This window comes from Cetorhinus maximus, chromosome 5, assembly GCF_964194155.1.
Source record: "Cetorhinus maximus chromosome 5, sCetMax3.hap1.1, whole genome shotgun sequence".
NCBI classification, from domain to species: domain Eukaryota; kingdom Metazoa; phylum Chordata; class Chondrichthyes; order Lamniformes; family Cetorhinidae; genus Cetorhinus; species Cetorhinus maximus.
In genome coordinates, this window is record NC_135883.1 from 59,251,307 (window position 1) to 59,272,101 (window position 20,795).

General features: G+C 39.8%; 2 protein-coding genes across 3 annotated transcripts in view; one reads left to right on the forward strand and one right to left on the reverse strand.

The window, feature by feature from the left end:
• The window catches only part of mcph1 (microcephalin 1), a 370,028-nt gene that overhangs the window by 164,660 nt on the left and 184,573 nt on the right, over positions 1-20,795 (reverse strand). The window lies entirely within an intron of this gene.
• LOC144680669 (angiopoietin-2-like) overlaps positions 1-20,795 on the forward strand; it is a 105,717-nt gene that overhangs the window by 61,402 nt on the left and 23,520 nt on the right. For both annotated transcript variants that reach the window (XM_078541906.1, XM_078541907.1), the window contains exons 6-7: positions 9,907-10,008; positions 12,209-12,375. In XM_078541906.1, the coding sequence (XP_078398032.1) occupies positions 9,907-10,008; positions 12,209-12,375 (269 nt within the window). The remainder of the gene's footprint in view (positions 1-9,906; positions 10,009-12,208; positions 12,376-20,795) is intronic.

The window sequence follows — 20,795 nt, forward strand, 5'->3', positions numbered from 1 at the left end:
ACTTTGAATCTGATTTGCCTAATTGCCCTGGATCCCATGGGCTCTTACCTTCTTGATCATTCTCCCTTGCAGGACCTTGTCAAAAGCCTTACTGAAGTCAATGTAGACTGCATCAACTGCACTACCCTCATCTACACAACTAGTCACCTCTTTAATCAAATTTGTTAGACATGATCTCCCCCTGACAAAGTCATGCTGACTATCCCTGATTAATCCCTCCCTCTCCAAGAGGAGATTAATCCTGTCCCTCAGAATTTTTTCCAATAGTTTCCCTACCACTGTTGTTAGACTCACTGGCCTGTAATTACCTGGTTTAACCCTACTACCCTTCTTGAATAATGGTACCACATTCACTGTCCTCCAGTCCTCTAGCACCTCTCCTGTGGCCAGAGAGGATTTGAAAATTGGTGTCAGGGCCCCTGCAATCTCCTCCCTTGCCTCACATAGCAGCTTGGGATACATCTCATCTGGGCCTGGGGGTTTATCCACTTTTAAGCCTGCTAATCCCTCCTCCCTTTCAATACTAATTTGTTCAAGTATATCACAGTCCCCCTCCCTGATTTCTACACCTACATCATCCTTCTCCATGGTGAACACAAATGAAAAGTAATAATTTAAACCTCACCTATGTCCTCTGTCTCCACGCACAGATTGTCACTTTGGTCTCTAATGGACCCTACTCTTTTTCCTGGTTATCCTCTTGCCCTTAATATATTTATAAAACGCCTTTATCTTGCTCGTCGGTGTTTTTTCATGCCCCCTCTTTGCTCTCCTAATTACTTTTTTAAGTATCCCCCTACACTTTTTATACTCTTCTAGGCTTCTGCTATTTTCAGCCCTCTGTATCTGCCACAAGCCTCCTTTTTTTCCCTCACCCAATCCTTTATATCCCTTGACATCCATGGTTCCCTGGACTCGTTGGTCCTACCCTTCACCTTTACAGGAAAATGTTGGCCCTGAACTCTCACTATTTCCTTTTAGAATGACTCCCACTGGTCTGATGTAGACTTTCCTACAAGTAGCTGCTCGCAGGCCAGATCCTGTCTTATCATATTGAAATCGGCCTTCCCCCAATTCAGGACCTTTATTTTCGGTCCATCTTTGTCCTCTTCCATAACTACCTTAAATCTTACAGTGCTTTGGTAACTATCCTCAAAATGATCCCCCACTGACACTTCTACAACTTGCCCGGTTTCATTCCCTAAGGTCAGGTACAGTACTGCCCCTTCTCTTGCAGGACTTTCTACATGTTGGCTCAAAAGTTCTCTTGGATGCACTTTAAGAATTCCACCCCCTCTAAAGCCTTTCACACTAAGACTATCCCAGTTAATAGGGAGTTAGGGAACTCTCTAAGAGTTGCCTGCACTGTTCTTAAGTGAGATGTACTCTGGGGCTTTCCTGACTACCTGCCTGCCTCCCTTCTTCTGACTGGTGGTCATCCATACCCCCTCTGACTGCACTTCCTTAAGCTGCGGCGTGACCACATCTAAAAACGTGCTATCCACGTAACCCTCAGCCTTGCGGATATACCAGTATATCTCCAGCTGATGCTCAAGCTCCGAAACCCGTTGCTCAATCTGGTCAAGCTGGTGGCACTTCCTACACATGTGGTCATCCAGACTGCAAGGAGTGTCTAAGAATTCCCACATGCTGCAGGCCGTACAACACATGGGACTGAGCTCCCTTGCCATACTTTTTGTTTTTAACTAAAAAGCTTTTTCCTTAAATTTAAGCCACTTAGAAAACTATTTAGTTTTTCTTAAAAAAAAAATAAATGATGAGATTCTTACCTTCTGTAATGTCGCTTTAAAGTGGAAAAAAATAACTTACCCACTTCCTACCAATCAGCTCTCTCCCTTGTCCTGACTTCACTCCTTTCAAATTCCAGCGCCGCCGAGTGTCTGGTTGGGAACCAGCTCCCTCAGAGGTAAACTCCTGCTCTTTATACAGCCACTCCGCTCTTTTTTGTTGTTTTACCTTATTATTTATTTAATTTCTCCCTATCCTTAAGTTACTAATTTAATAATAATGAACAAATGATAGTTACTCAGCTGCTAATTTAAATCTAAAACAAAGCTAAAATCTGAAATACTCTCCAGCCAATCACCTGCCTGCTCTCCTGTGACGCCACTCTTTGTTTTTTCAGTGTTGGTTTGAATCGCTGTTTCCATATGGTATATATGTGGTGGTATCTGTTGGTTGAGTCAGACAATTTTTTTCCCCATATCGCTCTTATTATGTGATGAACACAGATATCTCAAATTAATTAACGGATGAGAAACTTCTGTTATGTGGAAACATTAGAGAAACAGGGATAGTCTGAAAAGGTGGTCGAAACAAATTCACTAATGACTTTCAAAAGGAAACTGGATGCATACATCAGAAAGGAAAATTTATAGGGCAATGTAGTTGAGTTGGGGTCGGGGGCACAGGGGAATGGTTGGAGTGGTGCGGCTAACTGTGTTGCCCTCCTGAAGAGCCAACAAAGCCACAATGGGCTGAATGGCCTCCTTCTTTGCTGAAGAGGGTCTTCCAGGGTATTGTTATTGGTAAATCAGATAATACTTTAATAAGAATGTGAGCATTATACCACATGAGGTATTATTTTGCTGCTGGGATATGCACTTGTATGCCTTTGAGGCCATAATGTTGAACTGTTAAGTAAATGCAACTCTAGGTCAATAGGAATTTAACTGCCATCTGATAAGGGAAATTCTCAGGTGTGAAGTTCTTGTGAACTTCAGATTTAAACTGAATCTCAAGTGGCATTGCTCATGGTAAAAGAGTTTTTAAAACAGAATCTATTCTTCTGTTGTTGCACTTTCAGAGGTGAGTCATCTTCAGGCAACAGATTAAACTTTCATTAAGGAAATAGGCAACTAACTAAGAGGGTGACTCCATTTTCTGTTGCTGAAGAGTATATTTCATGATTGCCTTGATTGCTTCATACTTTTTTTACTAGGTACAAATTTTCATTAGATAGGATCTAATGATGGGTAGAAATTGCACGTGTTACTTTTTTTTGAGTATTACTAACTCGCAGGGCTACCACAGCATAGCTCATGGAATGAGGTGTAAGGAGTATAAGCCCAAGTAATATCTGTCAAAATGATTTGATTGAGATAACATTTAAAAAATAATTGATAGCTGTTCCACATTAATTCTTTGATTTTTGACCTAAATGAATCCTGGCTTTCATTCAGACTTGTTACTTGGTATTCCCCACCTATTTAGTTGCAATTGGTTATTGTTCCTTGAATATAAAATTTAAGCCAGTCTGATGCACTTCCAAAACAAAAATCTACACATAAAAGGCTGCAATACCTAAGATGTGACAGCAACAGAAATAACATACTATTTAGGCAACAAATACAAAGCACAGAACTTTGAGATAACGCAGCTGCCCTAGAAGGGCAGATATTTAATGATGCTGTGAATACCAGATTGAAAAACTATGTTATATGCTATCTGCTCAAACAATCTGAGGACGTCAAGTTTCTCCCTGCTGTACAACATGAAGATTCATGGAAGCAGATGAAAAGTGCTTGACAACAATCAATCCAGGAGAAGGACAGAAGTGGTGGATTTTAAAAAAAAATTAAATATAATTTCAAATTTTGAGTTATAATGGTCAAGACATGAAGTAACCTTGAATGTCTTTAAAGTGATAGAGATTGCTGAGGAGAATGAACATAGAATAGCAGCATTAGAGTTCGAGACAAATAATTCTTTATTCGGAGGAAAGAACGCTCCTGGAAGCAAAGTTCAATGTAATTCAAATGAAAGGCCTTGAGACGTACACAAGAAATCAGTGGATGAGATGTCACTCAGATGAATGCATGCTTAAAAGGATACTACACTTGATGCTCAAATTTATGTAAACTGACCAGCTGACAGTACTAAATCTGTCCTATAATGAGCAAACATCAGTTATGTCAGCAGCACTTTCTAAGGCAATAGGATATCTCTTCCTTCTGTGGGATATTTCAACTCAAAATGTGTGTAAAACAAATCTTTGACCTTCACAATCCTGTTTTGTGCAGGGTTTTGTAGGCCCAATAAATCATCTTTTGACTGCTTGATATAGCAATTAATAGGTCATTCAAAGTTGATGTGAGAAAGCTGTAGGAAACCTGGATGCCTTAGGGCCTGCATTCCTACACTACAGTGGCAGAATAAGGAGGCCCATCGTAGTTGGATGCAACAGCCTTTGATAAAAGAAATGTAGTCTGCAATCAGAAAGAAACCATCTGATCACGAGTCAATGAAAATGGCAGTTTGGAGAAAACTAAGTTTCGATGGGGCAGCATTTTGCAAAGGAGTAATCAGCTGACCATGATTCTGTGAGGGCTATATTGAATTATTTAGATTAGATAGAAGTGAAAAGGCTTTGATCCTTAAGTGATGTGCTGAAGTATGATAATATAAGGATCACTGATATGGATATGGTTGCAGCTCATTTTATTTTAGTACTTTACTCTTCTGCTGATTCAGCACTGGTAATATAATTAACTTATGATAATAGGCAAACTAACCATATGTGTATTATTTTATTTACTGATTTAGAATATTGGTGTACAGTGTACTGGAAAGAGGAGTGCATTATATATAAGGTTAGTTTCAGAGAGGAGAGAAAAGACACAATGGCCCAGAACTTCCATGGAGTTGCAATCACAGACGGATTGCCATTATGCTCCTTTTTACTTACCTAGGTTGGGAGCTGCAATTTCTCAGTTGATCTTCTGACTTGGACCTGGGGTGTAGTTGGGTGGGGTGGGGGTGTAGTGCGGGGTAGTCTGGGAGGGGTCCAGTAGGGGTGTCAGAACTATAGTCACCCAGGAGTTAGAAGTGATTTTAATCTTTATAACTGTTCCTGGGTAACTATTCTGCTCTGAGAGTTGGAAGCATCCGAAGTCTCTGATGTAAATCTGAGCTTCAGATGGTTCCAGGTGCAGGGTAATTGTTTATTGGAAGTTTAAACTTCCTGGGCAGTCCCTGTGTGGGGACTTCCAGGGCATCCCCCAACATATCTTCTGGGGTACGAACCTCCCACCACCACCCCCCACCACCACCACCCCCCCACCACTCCTTGGGGAACTGACGATCTGGGCAATTATATATCCAAAGATAGTACAAATATCAAACAAAGCTGATGCTACTGACAATTAAAATTAATGCCAAAATGACACACATTTAGGATATTAAGAGCAGTGGCAGGAGGAAGAATTGGGAAGTAAATCATAAACTTGCTAAGACTACAATATGTAGTGCATTGAATAGTCATACTATTCAATATTTACTAATAAGTACTTAAGTGACAGAAAAATCTTTAGTTCAGTACACACTAACAAACATGTAGAATTCCATCCACACAAACTTACTGGAGACAAACTCTTTGGGTTCCAATGGCAAACAGAGAAAATCCAGTGAGATGTGGCAAAATGCTTTGTTGAACTGAAGAAAGCCCATGGCTTTATTGGGCATAAAAGATTCTGGAACAATGCTGAAGTTAGAAATCAATAGAAAATGACTCTGTCACTGAGAGATTTGGGCACTTAAGGAGCTCAAATTTACACCAGTGTTTGGCAGCTCAACCATGGTGGGGGGAACAATTATCCTGAATCCACACCTATTCATGCTTATACTCCAGATAGGTCATGAGTGAACAATCAAGAGTGTCCACTCCCTTCATTCCTCCTAGGGAAATTGGTTTACACATCTTAGCCCAAAACTTGAGTCTGGAATCGTCCTGAACTGAATAAACTCAATTTTACAACCTGTAGTGCATTTATCATTTGGGCATTTCAAATAATCTGTTGAAACTAATAAAAATTACACATTGATTTCTTAAAAATGTTAAAAATACATGTTAACATCTAAACCTTAAGCACTATTTTAAAAATAATAAAGTGATTATTCAACAAGGTGTCTTTTACTTATTGATTTACTCCTTGGCTATAACATATCTGTTCTAAAACGCTCTCTTAAAAATGATTTCATAATTCACCAATCTTTTTTTCCCAGGACCTTCTCAAGTGAACACTACTGCTAACAGGTTACTGGAGTCGTACTCAAATTTGTGTTTGTGTAAAATTGTTAATCTGGACTGCCAGACTCCTTTGGAGCAGTTTAATTCTGATTAATGGTTCGTCAAAACAAGAAAGAGTGAATTAGACAAGGGTATCTGAAACTGGGGAGGATGTGATCAATTTATTGGGAGGTACAAGAAGGATGCTAGTTGCAGTGACCAGCCGGTAAATATTGATTTCCTTCATTGGTGGAGCTGTACTAATTGCCTAGACATTTAGGCTGTTTCGTGCTCTGTCCTCGTCAAAACTTCCCTCAAAACAGTTCCAGCTTACAGGTACAGTTGATTCAACATTCCTCAGTTTAAGTGGGCTTTGTTCAAATTTAATTAGCTGTCTACCTCCTGGCCTGTGCCTCTGTGCAACATAGTTTTATCCTTGGAAGTCTCATGAGCCCAAAGTCCCCACTGCCATGGAGAAATATATGAATAGCAAGTTCATGTCCCGCAGCTTTGCTTTAAAATTCTCTTCAAAGGTTCTTAGCCTCTCAGTTTTGCAGCTTTGTGGAGCATCAGGAATATTTTTGCTGATTCTTTGGGCAGAGTCAGCTGCGAGATGAAAGAGGAATATTACTTTGAATTTTTGTATTGGACTCAGGTCAGATGTTAAAATTTAAAGCACCTGAATCCCAACCCACCCAGTTCTCTGCTTTCTGGAGGTGGGGCAGGGAGCAGGCAACCAACCTGCTGCCAGGAGGTGGGTTGATATTTTAATATTTTAAAAAAGCTGGTAGCCTTTGATTTAACCTGCTGTGCAGAGTGTATAGTGGGTGGCCGGGTTTCCCAGGCCTTGGAATACCTAGCAGCTGAAGTGAGGTGAGGACAGTTTTGGGGAGAAGTTAAGTGCTGTAATGCCACTGCTTGTGGGCCAGGAGGAGCAGGATTACAACTCCCTCAGCCCTGCAAGCTTCCTTTAACACAAAGAACCCTAGGGTTGAGGATCCGGACCTTCCACCCGGATTGGGAATCTCTACCAATGTTGTCATGGATTGGACCTACAGTCCTGTGGACTGTTCCGATGTTCTCCGATTCAAACTGGAAGCCAAGTCTGCCAATCAGGCTGACTTCTGAGTGGGGAAACTGTCAATGACAAAAAACACACAATGTGGAATTCGGGAAACTCAGACTTCTGGGTTTCTCGTCCAAAACGCCTTCCCTCCCCCCATCGTCTACATAAGCTGCATGTTAATATCTGGGCCTTTGTGTTGAAATATCAGCTAATAAAATGCCAACTGCTATTACCAGCAGAGTAATGGAGGTGACACTGCTGGAAATTTTTTAATATGAACTAACTTCCATTTTGCATCAGTGAGGTCCCCTCCATTATGAGAGATAATCAACGCTCCATAAACTTAGTCATGGAGTGCAACTCAATTCTAAAAACCTCTTAATTCAAGTGAGAAGTAGATGTGATTCACTCTATCATTATTTCATTGATAAACAACTGGTGTTTCTTTTGGGGGATTTATCTTTTAGTCCTTTTAAGGCCCTCAGATGGATTATTTTTCTATTGAGAATGTTTTATTATTTAGAAAAAACATTGCACTACTTCACTAAACTGTCAAAACAAAACTAGCACTGGGTACTGGGAACTTAGTTGCTAAAAATAGTAGACAGTTGATTGCAAAATTCAAAGAGTTTTCTCAAACAAGTAGGCACCAAATCACATACTGTACTTTCCAGCCAAGTACAATATTGACATGGTGTGATTCCAAATGGTCAGAAGCACTTGCCAGAACATCTGCAATTAGATTGATGATTATCAAGGAGCAAAGTAATCCTTTTGGAGGACATATAAACTGTGATTTAGCAGAACAAACATCTGTCTTAAAAGTTCAGCTTAGCTGCAGTGAATTATTTTTACTCAATTTAAGAAGGTGATCCATCAAAACTGTACATTTTCACAAGATGACAAAATAATTACAGTTCAGGAAAGCTATTTGGCTCCTTTTGATTCATCCACTCAGAGATTCTAATGCTATCCAATTGTAACATTCTAACGTTGTTTCTTCCACGATTTGAATGTATCTGCTAAAACAGTGTTATCAGAAAGTTTATTCCAATTGTTGATCATTTTGTATGAAGAATTATTTCCTGATATCTGTCCAAAATGTATCCTTTCTAGTTGGAACTTGTGTCTCCTTGTTGTACTCAAGCCTACCCTCATAATCTGACCCACGATATTGGGGATCATTGCTTTTCTCAGTACTGCCTCCAAGGTTGAATTTTAACAACTTTGCAACAACTAATAACTTTGACAAATTTATTGAAAAGTTCTTATTCAGCAAAGTTTCATAATATAAGATGAAAATGTGAACACTCGTTGCTTGTCAAGATGCTCTGTTGTTTAGGTCTATATAGAGAAGTTTTTCAGTTAACACAAATATTTTACAAGAAACATAGAAAGACCTGCCTTTATATAGCATCTTTCATGTCCTCTGGACTTTCCAATAAAATACCTTTGACATATTGTCACTGTTGCAATGTAGGAAGCATAGCAATTTGCACATAGCAAACTGCCACAAACCGCAATGTGATAATGACCAGATAATATGCATGTTATGTTGGTAAAGGAATAAGTATTGGCCAGGACATCAATAACTCCCCTGCTGTTCTTCTAATTAATGCCATGGGATCTTTTATGTCTGCTCAATTAAGCAGACCGGGCCTTGGATTCAACAACTCATCCAAAAGCTCCTCTGACAGCACAATGCTCGTTCAATACAGCACAGGAGTGTCAGCCTAGATATTTGTGCTCAAATCTCTGGGTTCAATTTTATGTTATTTAACATATCAACTTCAATTACACAGAGAGACTGGAGAAGTGGGGGTTGTTTTCCTCAGAGCAGAGATGTTATGGGGAGATTTAATAGAGTTGTAATAGAGTAAATAAGGAGAAACAACTTTCAGTGGCAGAGGGTAAGTAACCAGAGGACACGTATTTTAAAGAATTGGCCAACAACCCAGAGATGAAATGAGAAGCAATGCTTTTGCACAGTGAGTTTTGACGATCAGAGATCTAATGCCTGAAAGAATGGTGAAAGCAGATTCACTATTAACTTTCAAAAGAGAATTGGCTGAATACTTGAAGTGGAAGCATTTATAGGGCTATGGGAAAGGGCAGGGGAGTGAGACTAATTGATAGTTCATTCAAAGAGCCGGCACAGGCATTATGAGCCAAATGGCTTCCTTCTGCGTTGTATCGTTCTGTGATTCTATAGTTGAACAGTGGTAAAGTCAATCTCCTTTTATAAATGAGCCCTTGTTATATTTGTGTCCAATGTTGATTTAATTTAAACAGAAAAGTACTTATCAGTGCTATTAATTAGCATTTCAATACACTAATAGCAGATAGGTGAAATTTGCTTACAATTTGCACTTAAGGAAGTAGTCCAACAGTCCAATTCCAGATTTTGTTCTTAATCTGGATTATGAATGAGATATAAAAAGACTGAGGGAAACATATTATAAACATTACATCAAATCAGTGCAAGTCTGCAACTTGTACTGGAAGCAATTTGAGGCAATGAATTAATAGCATCAGATCAGGTGTAAAATGCAAGCAAAATACTGTGATGTTGGAAATCTGAAATTAAAAACAGAAAGTGCTGGAAATATTCAGTAGGTCTGGCAGCATCTGTACAGAGAGAAACAGTATTAACATTTCAGCACATTTGGTCAAGCCTGATTTTCCAAAAGCATGTTGGCACCTGTTCCCTAAATTGCCCAGCAACAATACAAATGGATGCTAAATTGAAAGTTTCCCAAGAAGCTAAGAACTGCATGAAGTCAACTGAGATATATTCATTGTTTTACAATAGGCATTTTGTGATATGGAATCCAACGGAGGAGGATGGACTGTAGTACAACGTCGTCAAGATGGCAAAATGGATTTTCAGCGCTCATGGAAAGAATACAAAACAGTAAGAACTTTTCCAAATAACCTTAGTGCAATAGACCCTTCTATCTTCTCGGATCTGGATTCAAATTTGGCCCAGACTGAGCAAAGATGATAATTGAAAGATTAGTAAAATCAACAGCAGATGGGTGACCCCAGTCTATCAAACCAAACTTGGCAATAATCTGTAAATTTCGCTCAGGCTGGCCATGTGGTAAATGGACATTTTACACTTGTATACTGGGATTTCTCTCTACTGAGATTATTATGGAGAAAGTTTTGTTTTGTCTATATGCATTTAGGAATAGAAGAGGATATCAGTCCCATATGGACTCAGCTCCATCCTTGAGGTAATGTCATCGCTGTGAATCATCCATCCCTACCACCATTCCCCTGCCCCCCAACCACCACTGGGAAAGAGAGCTGTAGCAATTTAGGTGGGTGCACTCTTTCCTTTGTCCTCGGTGGTGGTGGGGGGGGATAATCAGGTGAGTCCCAAATCCTCAAACACACCCTCTAATTGTGTAATATTGTGAATCAGATCCTCTCATAAAATCACAGTTTCCATCCTGTGCGCTATTACACCACCCACCTCGTGCACCCATCTCCCCTTTTCCTCACTCACCCTCAGTGTGCTGGCACAGAGAACTGACACTCATTAGGAGTGACCAGAAGATGACTAGGAGAGGGAAAAGTCTGGAGAGTTAGAAGCCTGGGCGACTCAGTTAGAGTGGGTGTGGTAGGAAACTGAGATTGGAACAGGGTGGCGTGAGAGGGGGTGGGGAGACTGAGTTGCGACAAGAGTGGGGAGCAGGGGTATAGAGAGGGAAAGAGAACCACCAGCAGGTTGGGCTGTCAGTTAATCACAGTTAATATTTTTGGAGATACCTGCTACAAAAATATGAAAGATTATAACTAATGAATTATTTCAAAACAACAGATGTGAAATGTTCTCAGCTCTAATGATTAATTATTTTAAAATAATAATTTCAAAAGGAATTGGATTACAGAAGTATGAGTAAGTACCAGGGATGTTTGAAGCATTTGCTTACCTTTGTGCCCTTAGTTAGCTTTTAATTTCTCTAAGGATTTGTTTTCAAAATTGCCTTAGTTGTCTGCAAGTGTTTCAGAGTCCTGTATACAAACTAAACGGCCTCAATTCATGCTAAATTGCCTCACGAATAGTTGCTCTTCTTCTATACTACTGAGATCAATTAAATCTATGCTATCAGGACTACTTCTATCCTTCACCTCTTGAAGGTGCTTACTTGTGCAGGAGTGTAGCTCTACAGATACAACAGCTCTCCCAGACCTCATTCAAATGGCATTTTGTTATATGTGTGATAAAATAGGGCCAGCCTATTAGACTACCAAATAGTCACAGTAAAGCCTAATCCTGTCTTCACCAGATGTAGGTTATCCAGCAGTGGTCACTGAATAGTGATCAGAAACAGGAATTTTTCTGCTTCTTATTCCAGGGGAAGGAAGCCAACTGCAGTCTCCTCCAGACCAATTAACTTACCATAGGCTAGAAATCAAACTTGAGACCTTGCTCTTCTAAACGGCTTAGTAACATTTTGGGAAATACATTTAACCACTTTTATATTGGGGAACTCATTACGGTAACCAACTTTCAAAGAGTTCTGTGGTTGTCCAAGCTGGCGCTCCAACAAGTTACTCTACGAAGCTGCTTCCACATAGTGAGATTCTATCGCAACTATGCCACCAGACAGAGCTGGCTTGTATGGGCTGGATGCCCATGGGTGGAGAAGGAAGGAAATTGTAACATTGCTCATCACCTTTTAGTTGGTAACAAAACAGCACTGTCGCATACTATCTCTGTGACTTCACAGCTGGGAAAAGATGCATGACGGGAAAACCACAGGGGAAAAAATATCCAAAATAAAACTAGGGGAAAATATCAATAAATGATCTGCTATTGGTATCATCTCTTAAAAGTAGTGTTAGATTAAAACCCACAGTTCAACATAATGTTCAAACATAATACTGCAAGAAATCTTTTAAATTTAGAAAAGAACAGTGCAATCTTATAAACTAGGCCCTATTACTTTAGTAAATAGGAGAGAAGGCAGAAAAGTGTGGCTCACTTTTACAGTTTCTTTGTGCTTCTGAAATTGCCAAATAACACACTGAAAATGTTGAACATTCATTCATGACAAATGCTCAAAAACATATTGCACTAAGAGAAAGTAATTTCTTTATAGGGGTTTGGTGATCCTGCTGGGGAATACTGGTTGGGAAATGAATTTACTTATCAACTAACCAATCAGAAGACCTATGTCCTTCGTATCCAAATGCGAGACTGGGAAGCGAATGAAGGTTTTTCATTGTACAATCAATTCTACTTGGATAGTGAAACACAGAAGTACAGGTAGGTATTTCAGAAACAGTTCTTTTCTAGAAGATATGGGCTGAATTTTTGTTAGAGTTCAGAGGTGTGGTTTAAATGCCTGAATGGCCACACTTAGTATTTTTTTGGAGGAAATCTGATTTTCATCCCCTTTTCTAACCCAGTGTCATTTTTCTCTGGAGTTTTGCGGTTTGGGAATACCTGGTGTGTAAAACACACACCCGCCCACTGAGGTTGGGTTCCCCAATTTAAATCGGGGATTTAAAAAAAATCAGATTTCTTCTTGCACACCATTTTCGTCTGGTGGTGAGGGGTTTTGGAAGCCCACTGAAAGCACGCCAGGTTTGAGAGTTCATGAAGAAAATGGAAAACCTGCTGAGGTGTCTGGAACATACTGAAAGGTAAATATAAGCATTTTCACACCTTCAAATGTCACTATTAGGTGCTGTATTGTAATGTAGATTTGTTTTTACGCACTGATTCATCACAAGGATATGTTTCAAAGATAAGTTGACTCTTACATTGGCCACCCTTGTTAATCTGTTCACATACATTGCAGTACATTCCAATGGAAAAAGCACCATAATGCAGTGAAAAATGTATCATAATGCCCCGTCAGCCTGTGCTGTCATATTTTCTACTGTGATTTAAATGGCTTTGTCTGATTAAAACAAAAGCCTAGTTTTGACATTTGGAAAAAATCTTATCATCTGCTTCCCTACACTGATTGACAGGCACTCTGCTTTGAAAATTAAATGAGCACCTTCCCTGAGATTAGTCTATTGCCTGGACAGCTGTGGCCATTATTAATGCTTCACTGAGTTTCAAGCGCTAATGGATTTAAGCAAAGTTCATCTTCCGCTCAATTAAGAATGAGTGACAGTTTCAAGAAGTTGTAAAAACACTTTGTCCCTTTGATGTGGTTTCTAATTTGTTGGCACAAGATAGTAGGATGAGACATGGATTTTACACATGACAATGCATTTTTTTCAGCATCAGTGATATGCAGGCTTTTATTAGAGAGGTTCATTTTCATTGATAGTGCATGGGATCTGAGTAGTGTACATGATGCATAATGGGCAATTAGTTATGGAGGACACATGGGGGGCATAGAGATGGCATGGGTGATCTGAGGGGACATGGAGGGTGCATGGGTGCTTAGGGATAGCATGGAATGACATGAGTGATCTTAAGGGTCATGGGCTGGCATGGGAGGTGGGTGGGAGTGAGACAGGTGAGGGGTGATGTTTAAGGGGGCTTTAAACACTGTTAGGAGCTGGGATACTGTTTTGGAGAACTGAGGTGGGTCTTCTAACCCACCTCGCTCCTCCCACAGTGGTTCATGGCTCACAAACTGCAATGTGAACCCAAGCCCATGGTAAAAAGACAAAAATGGTGTGTCAAGTCACACATAGGTTGGGTGTGCAGTTTGCAAGCAACAAAAATGCACAGGTTGGGTTTTCCTGAGCCCAAGGGAAGAGTTGGCCCTATGTTTCAAAACATGGAGACTACCATATTTTTAGTTTGAAATTAAAATTTCACTATTTATGTGCATATCCTGCAGATTTGTCTCATATATGAAATTGTGGAGTAATACCTTGCAATTAGAAATAGTTCTAACTCTTTTAATCAGTGAAATGGATACCTATAAAGTTAACTGTAACATTTGAATATTGTGAATTCTTAGCTCCAAATTGAAAATCTGGTTTTGGATAAGAAAGCAAGGTAGAGGAGAAAAACGATATGAGCTTCATATTTCATTTAATTATTCTCCCCTTTAAATAAAAAAAGTTTATTTTGTTGAACATTCTTTCAGAAGTTCAGGTGTTTGAGTAGAAATTTGAAAAAACTGGAAAGAAGTGAAAAAAAAATGAGAGAATAGACGCTTTATCAAAAAATAGAAAAACAATGTTTTAGGAGGAGAAAAGAGGCTAATGTGAGGTGGAAAAGAGAGAAAGAAAAATCTGGACACGGAATGACATGCATAATGACAATTTACTGAGTTAAATTTTGGTTCACAAAATCCTGTTTCTATGCCTGGAAAATTAAGTTAATTATTTATTTTCTCTTTGGCACTCTTTAGTACTGTAACCAAATTGATCTTCATTCATTATTTATTGTTTTAAATATTAAATGTTACATACTTTGCTGATGTGTACATATACATATTGAGCCAAAATCTTCAAAAGCACTGAATCTTCTCATTCAGGCCCATTTCTAGTCCAGACAACTATAGGATAAGCTTCACCTTGCAAGTGTAATCATAAGGAAGTTCCATCGCTAGCAAAGTCAAAGATGAAGATTTGTTAAGGATATGATACAAACAGATGTAAACGAATAACCCAAGAGAGCAAAGTTCATTGGTGCCATAATGCCCTCCTGAATGCCTCGATTGAGCCTGCCTCCTCCACACTTCCAGGCAGTGCATTCCAGGCCTGAACCACTTGCTGTGTGAAAAAGTTTTTCCTCACATCACATTTGCTTCTTCTGCAAACTACTTTAAATCAGTGCCCTCTTGTTCTCGAACCTTTTACGAGTGGGGAAAGTTTCTCCCTATCTACTCTGTCCAGCCCCCCCTTATGACTTTGAATACCTCTATCAAATCTCCTCTTTGCCTTCCCCTCTCCAAGAAGAACAGTCCTAACTTCTCTAATCTACCTCCATAACTGAAGTTTCTCATCCCTGGAACCATTTTTGTAAACCTCTTCTGCACTCTCTCCAATGCGTTCAAATCCTTCCTATAATGTGACACCCAGAACAGTACACAATATTCCAGCTGATTTCTACAAGTGCCCTATACAAGTTCAGCATGACCTCCTTGTTCTTGTACTCTATGTCGCTATTAATAAAGCTGTATGCTTTATTAATAGCTCTCTCCCCACCCTTTCCTGCCACCTTTAATGAATTATGCACATATATACCCAGGTCCCCCTGCTCCTGCACACCCTTTAGAGTTGTACCTCTTATTTTATATTGTCTCTTCATGTTCTTCCTACCAAAATGAATCACTTCACACTTCTCTGCATTGAACTTCATCTGCCACCTATCTGCCCACTCCACCAACTTGTCTGTGTCCTTTTGAGGTTCTACACTGTCCTCCTCACAGTTTACAATGCTTCCAAGTTTTGTATCATCTGCAAACTTTGAAATTCTACCCGGTACACCAACATTTAGGAAAAGCAAAGGTCCCAATATCGACCCCTGGGGAAATTCCATTACAAACCTTCCTCTAGCCCGAAAAATATCAACCATAACTCGCTGTTTCCTATTAATCAACCAATTTTGTATCCACGTAGCTACTGTCCCTTTTATTGCATGAGCTAAACTTTTCTCACAAGCACTGTATCGAATGCATTGAAAGTCCATGTACACCACGTCAACATCATCACCCTCATCAACCCTCTCTGTCACCTCTTCAAAATTCTAGCAAGTTAGTTAAACACGATTTTCCCTTAAGAAATCCATGTTGGAAATTTAAAATTTTTAAATAAACATGGGCTTTTCAAAGTTCTGGGTTTTGAGATGGTGTGTCATAATACAACCAGCATCAGCATTAAATTAAAACCAAGTGTAATCAATGCCACAGGACTTTTCTACATGTTCCATATTGAGTGAATTAAAAAGTACATGTTCTACAAACAAAAAAGAACATGAAAATGACAGGGAAGAAAACATCAGCTGGTCTATTAAGCCTGCACCACAGTCGTGATGGCTGCAGCTTCATGACTAAATATTCCTGTCCACGTAATCTTCTAGGAGATGCAAAAAAAGAAAAAAAGAACACAGGACCATTAATTACAAAACAGAAAGCCTGGAAAATTCTTCTTTGCCTTCAGATAATCTAAACTAGTTAAGGAAATGACATTGACTAAGAATTCATATATCTGTATACTGTGATCTCTGCACTAGCTGAGAACAAGTTCAGCTCCTTTTTGAAGGCATTCAGAGAGTCAGCACCCACCATATCAGCCAGCAATGAATTCCAGAAAATAAGAAAACTACCCAACTGCCTCTGGTTTATTCCTTTTGTGTAATTTAGTGCATGTCCCTGGGTCCTCCCCAGTCTGTTAAACTGAAATAATCTATCAGTGGGCACACAATCCAACCCTTCCATTATTTTATACACCTAAAAAGCAACAAAAAAAAATTGCTTATGATTTTACTTTCTCCAGATAGTAAATCCACTCCATTATTAATAGCAACAGCTCCAATCATTTAATTCAAAGCTAAAAATTTTTAAAAATTTAATGGGATGTGGGCATCGCCGGCAAGGCTAACAAATATTGCCTATTCCTAATTGCCCGCTGAGAAGGTGGTAGTGAGTCACCTTCTTGAATCCAAGCGGTGTAGGTATACCCACAGTGCTGTTAGGAAGGGAGTTCCAGGATTTTGGCCCAGCAACAATGAAGGAACAGTGATATGGTTCCAAGTCATGATGATGAGTGGTTTGGAGGAGATCTTGCAGGCGGTGGTGTTCCCATGCATCTGCTGCCCTTCTCCATCTAGGTGGTAGAGGTTACATGTTTGGAGAGTTCTGTTGAAGGAGCCTTTAGTTGCTGCAGTGCATCTTGTGTATGGTACACACTGCTGCCACTGCGTTGGTGGTGGAGGGAGTGAATGTTTATTGTGGTGGATGGAGGGAGTGAATGTTTATTGTGGTGGATGAAGTGCCAATCAGGCTTGCTGCTTTGTCCTGGATGGTGTTGAGCTTCTTGAGTGTTGTTGGAGCTGCACTCATCCAGGCAAGTTGAGAGTATTCCATCACACTCCTGACTTGTGCCTTGTAGATGGTGGACAGGCTTTGGGGAGACAGAAGGCTGGTTACTTGTCACAGAATTCCCAACCTCTGACCTGCTTTTGTAGCCACAGTATTTATATGGCTGGTCCTGTTCAGTTTCTGGTCAATGGTATCAACCAGGATGTTGATAGTGGAGGATTCAGTGATGGTAATGCCATTGAATGTCAAGGGAGATGGTTCGGTTCTCTTTTTTTGGAGCTGGTCATTGCTTGGCACTTGTGTGGTGCAAATGTTACTTGCCACTTATCAGCCCAAGCCTGAATGTTGCATATGGACACGGACTGCTTCAGTATTTGAAGAGGTCCGAATGGTGCTGAACATTGTGCAATCATCAGTGAGCAACCCACTCTGAGCTTATGATGCAGGGAAGGTCATTAATGAAGCAACTTCAGATGGTTGGACCTAGGACACTACCCTGAGGAACTCCTGCAATAAAGTCCTGGGACTGAGATGATTGACTTCCAACAGCCACAACCATCTTCCTTTGAGCTACGTATGACTCCAACCAGTGGAAAGTTTTCCCGAATTTCCATTGACTCTAGTTTTGCCAGGGCTCTTAGATGCCACACTTGGTCAAATGCTGCCTTGATGTCAAGGGCAGTCACTCTTACCTCACCTATGAGTTCAGCTCTTTGTCCGTTTGGATCAAGGCTGGTCAAATAATCAGCCTATTGTAGAATTACAGGTAAGTACAGATAAGAACTGAGTTCCATGTGTTTTACTAAGACCAGATAGATATGAAGTAATATGAATTTAGATCTCAAGATTGATCTGGAAAGTTCAAGGTCAGCAGAGGCAAAACTCTCTTCAGTTAAAGTACACAAGCACAGCCTTCCATAGCATTTCAATGCTGAGCCAATTACACAGCAAAAATGGGGCAGTGGTGTACAACTCCCTCAGCAATGAAGAAGCTTGTAAGAGAATTCTCCAAAGACAAAAAAAAATGGTTCCTGGAAAATAAATAAGTAATGTTTTCTTCACACAGAGAAGGTCAATAAATAAATTAAATTGCTGCCTTCACATATCACATTTAGATAAATAAATTCCTGCACATGTAGGTTTTTAAACAAAGGACAATATATAAATCTTAAAAGACCAAACTAATTTCAACTTTCCTTTATCAAATGTTTCTGCTTTTGTGAAGCATTACCAAAGGTTCTGCCTAAATAAGCACATTTAAGTTCAAGACTTCTATTTGGAACACCTCCAAACTTGAATAATGCTGTAATTTCTTCAGGAGCATGCTGCTTTATGTATCATTTTGCTTTCTTGTTTGTTTTTCAATTCTGAGACGTGCATAAAAAATCTATTTACAAGGCATTACAAAATAGAAAGACCCGTTCCAAGTCATTCTTACTGAGCACACTCTCCACTCATATTTTCCTGCTGTACTCGTTAATTGTAGTTGCAAGAGATCGGCCAGTAGAAACCATGGCCAATAATTTCCACTTTACGTGCAATCGGTGATCTCTGAGCAAATTGCACTTAAAATTGCTTTATTTTTGCAAAGCGAATTCTTTGCTCAAGTTTCCCTGCAAACTCATTTGTATTTCAACGAATGTAAAATCTGCCATGAACTAGTGCAATTGCACAGTGTTTTAGAAAGGAATATTTAAGAGAGGTAACCCAGTATAGTCTTATCCCAAAAAAAAGCATTTTAATCTAGGCCACCAGCTGTGAGTAACTTGGTTTTAAATAACTGAAAATACTTAGATAAAAACTATACATAACTACTTCCTAGTTTTATTGGAGTGCGGTAATTAGATCCTTAGTAAATTAAATATTGAATATTTAAAACTTTCAAAAATTGCCTATTAGTGTCCTCGCACCTTAAAAAAGATTTAATGTCTGCATAGAGCCATTCATCATCCTGACTTGGAAATGTATCGCCATTCCTTTACTGTCGCTGGATCAAAATACTGGAACTCCCTCCCTAACCGCACTGTGGGTCTATCTATGGGATAGATCCCATCTGTCTATGGGACTGCAGTAGTTCAGGAAGACTGCTCACCACCAACTTCTCAAGGGAAATTAGGGATGGGCAATAAATGCTGGCCTAGCCACATCCCACAAATAAAAAAAAAAATTAGCTGAAACTCGATGGTGTGGACTGTTCCCAGCATGATAGCTTTTAAATTTTCTCAAAAAAAATCTTGATTTGCCCTGGGTGCAACTTGCACTTGAAATCCCTGATCTCTTGCACAGGTTTGGCTGATTTTGGGCAAATTGCACTGGAAATACCAATGCAACCTAGTAAACTCCAGGCTAGTCTATAAATCAATCTTGCCTTTGAACATACCTTTTAAATAGGTGAAGTTTATTTTATTAATTTACAAGATGTGGGCATCGCTGGCTAGGCCAGCATTTATTGCCCATCAGAAGGTGGTGGTGAGCTGCCTTTGAATCACTGCAGTCCATGTGGTGTAGGTTCACCCACAGTGTTGTTAGGGAGTTCTAGGATTTTGACCCAGCGACAGTGAAGGAACGGCAATAGCCAGGACGGAGAATGGCTTGGAGAGGAACTTCCAGGTGGTGGTGTTCCCATGTGTCTGTTGCCCTTGTCCTTCTAGATAGTAGTGGTCGTGGGTTTGGAAGGTGTTACCTAAGGGGCCTTGGTGAGTTTTCATGCTTTACTTTGTTTTTGATATTTTATGCAAAAAAATGTAGTAATTGCAGCTTCTTTCAATGCTTCTAAAACTAGTACTCTTGTGTATTTTCGTCTCAGTAATATTGCAGCATACAGAGAGTAACTGTGTGGACAGGGTTTGCATGCTAAATGCTTAGCGTGTTTTTTTAATAATCTGTATTACAAACAATAAAAAAATTTGGGCAGTTGCAGGCATAGATGCATGCTGTGAGTTGTACCTTGATACCCGTTGCACCTTCTCAGCTGACATTGATGAGTTTGGAAAGCTGTAAGATTTTAAGTACAGGCATTTGGGAAAAGTGGGAGAGGGGTTCCTCTGGAGCCGTAACGAAAGGAGAGGTTCCAGTTCTTGAAACATTTTGGGAAGAGATGGACTAGAGCACTAGAGGAGAGAGAGAGATCCTTGGGGTATTGATAATTGGAGTGGGCTGTCAATAAGTGAGAAAATTGGGAAAGGTGGTCTGGGAGTATGGAGGTGGGGCAGTCAGGCAACACTGGGAAAACAAAACAAGAATCACTATCTTAACCAGTATACAATTAGTAAATATAGTACAAGCACAATTAATGCTGTAAAACTGCTATATGGCACCAAGCCCTGAGAACCAGGAACTAATTTAAGCGTGAATACAGATCAGAGGTATGCCTATTAGCAAAAGACCACCAGAGTGAGGATTTCTTTTCTTCAATACACAGCCTTAGCTCAATAACAGCGTTGTAGCAGGTAGATCATGGCTACAAATCCCATTCCAAACTTAGGCTGGCAGTAATGTGCAGGGCTAAGTGCTGCACTGTCGAACGTGCATCTTTCAGATGAGACATTAAACTGAGGCCCAGATGGACTCAAAAGATCCCACACCACATTTTAAGGAGCAGTGGAGTTCTACCAGTGTCCTGGCCAATATCAATCCCTTATCCAACACCTAAGACTGATGATCTGCTCATTTATTTCATTGCAGTTTGTGAACCTTGCCGTGCGTAATCTGGTTGCCATGTTTC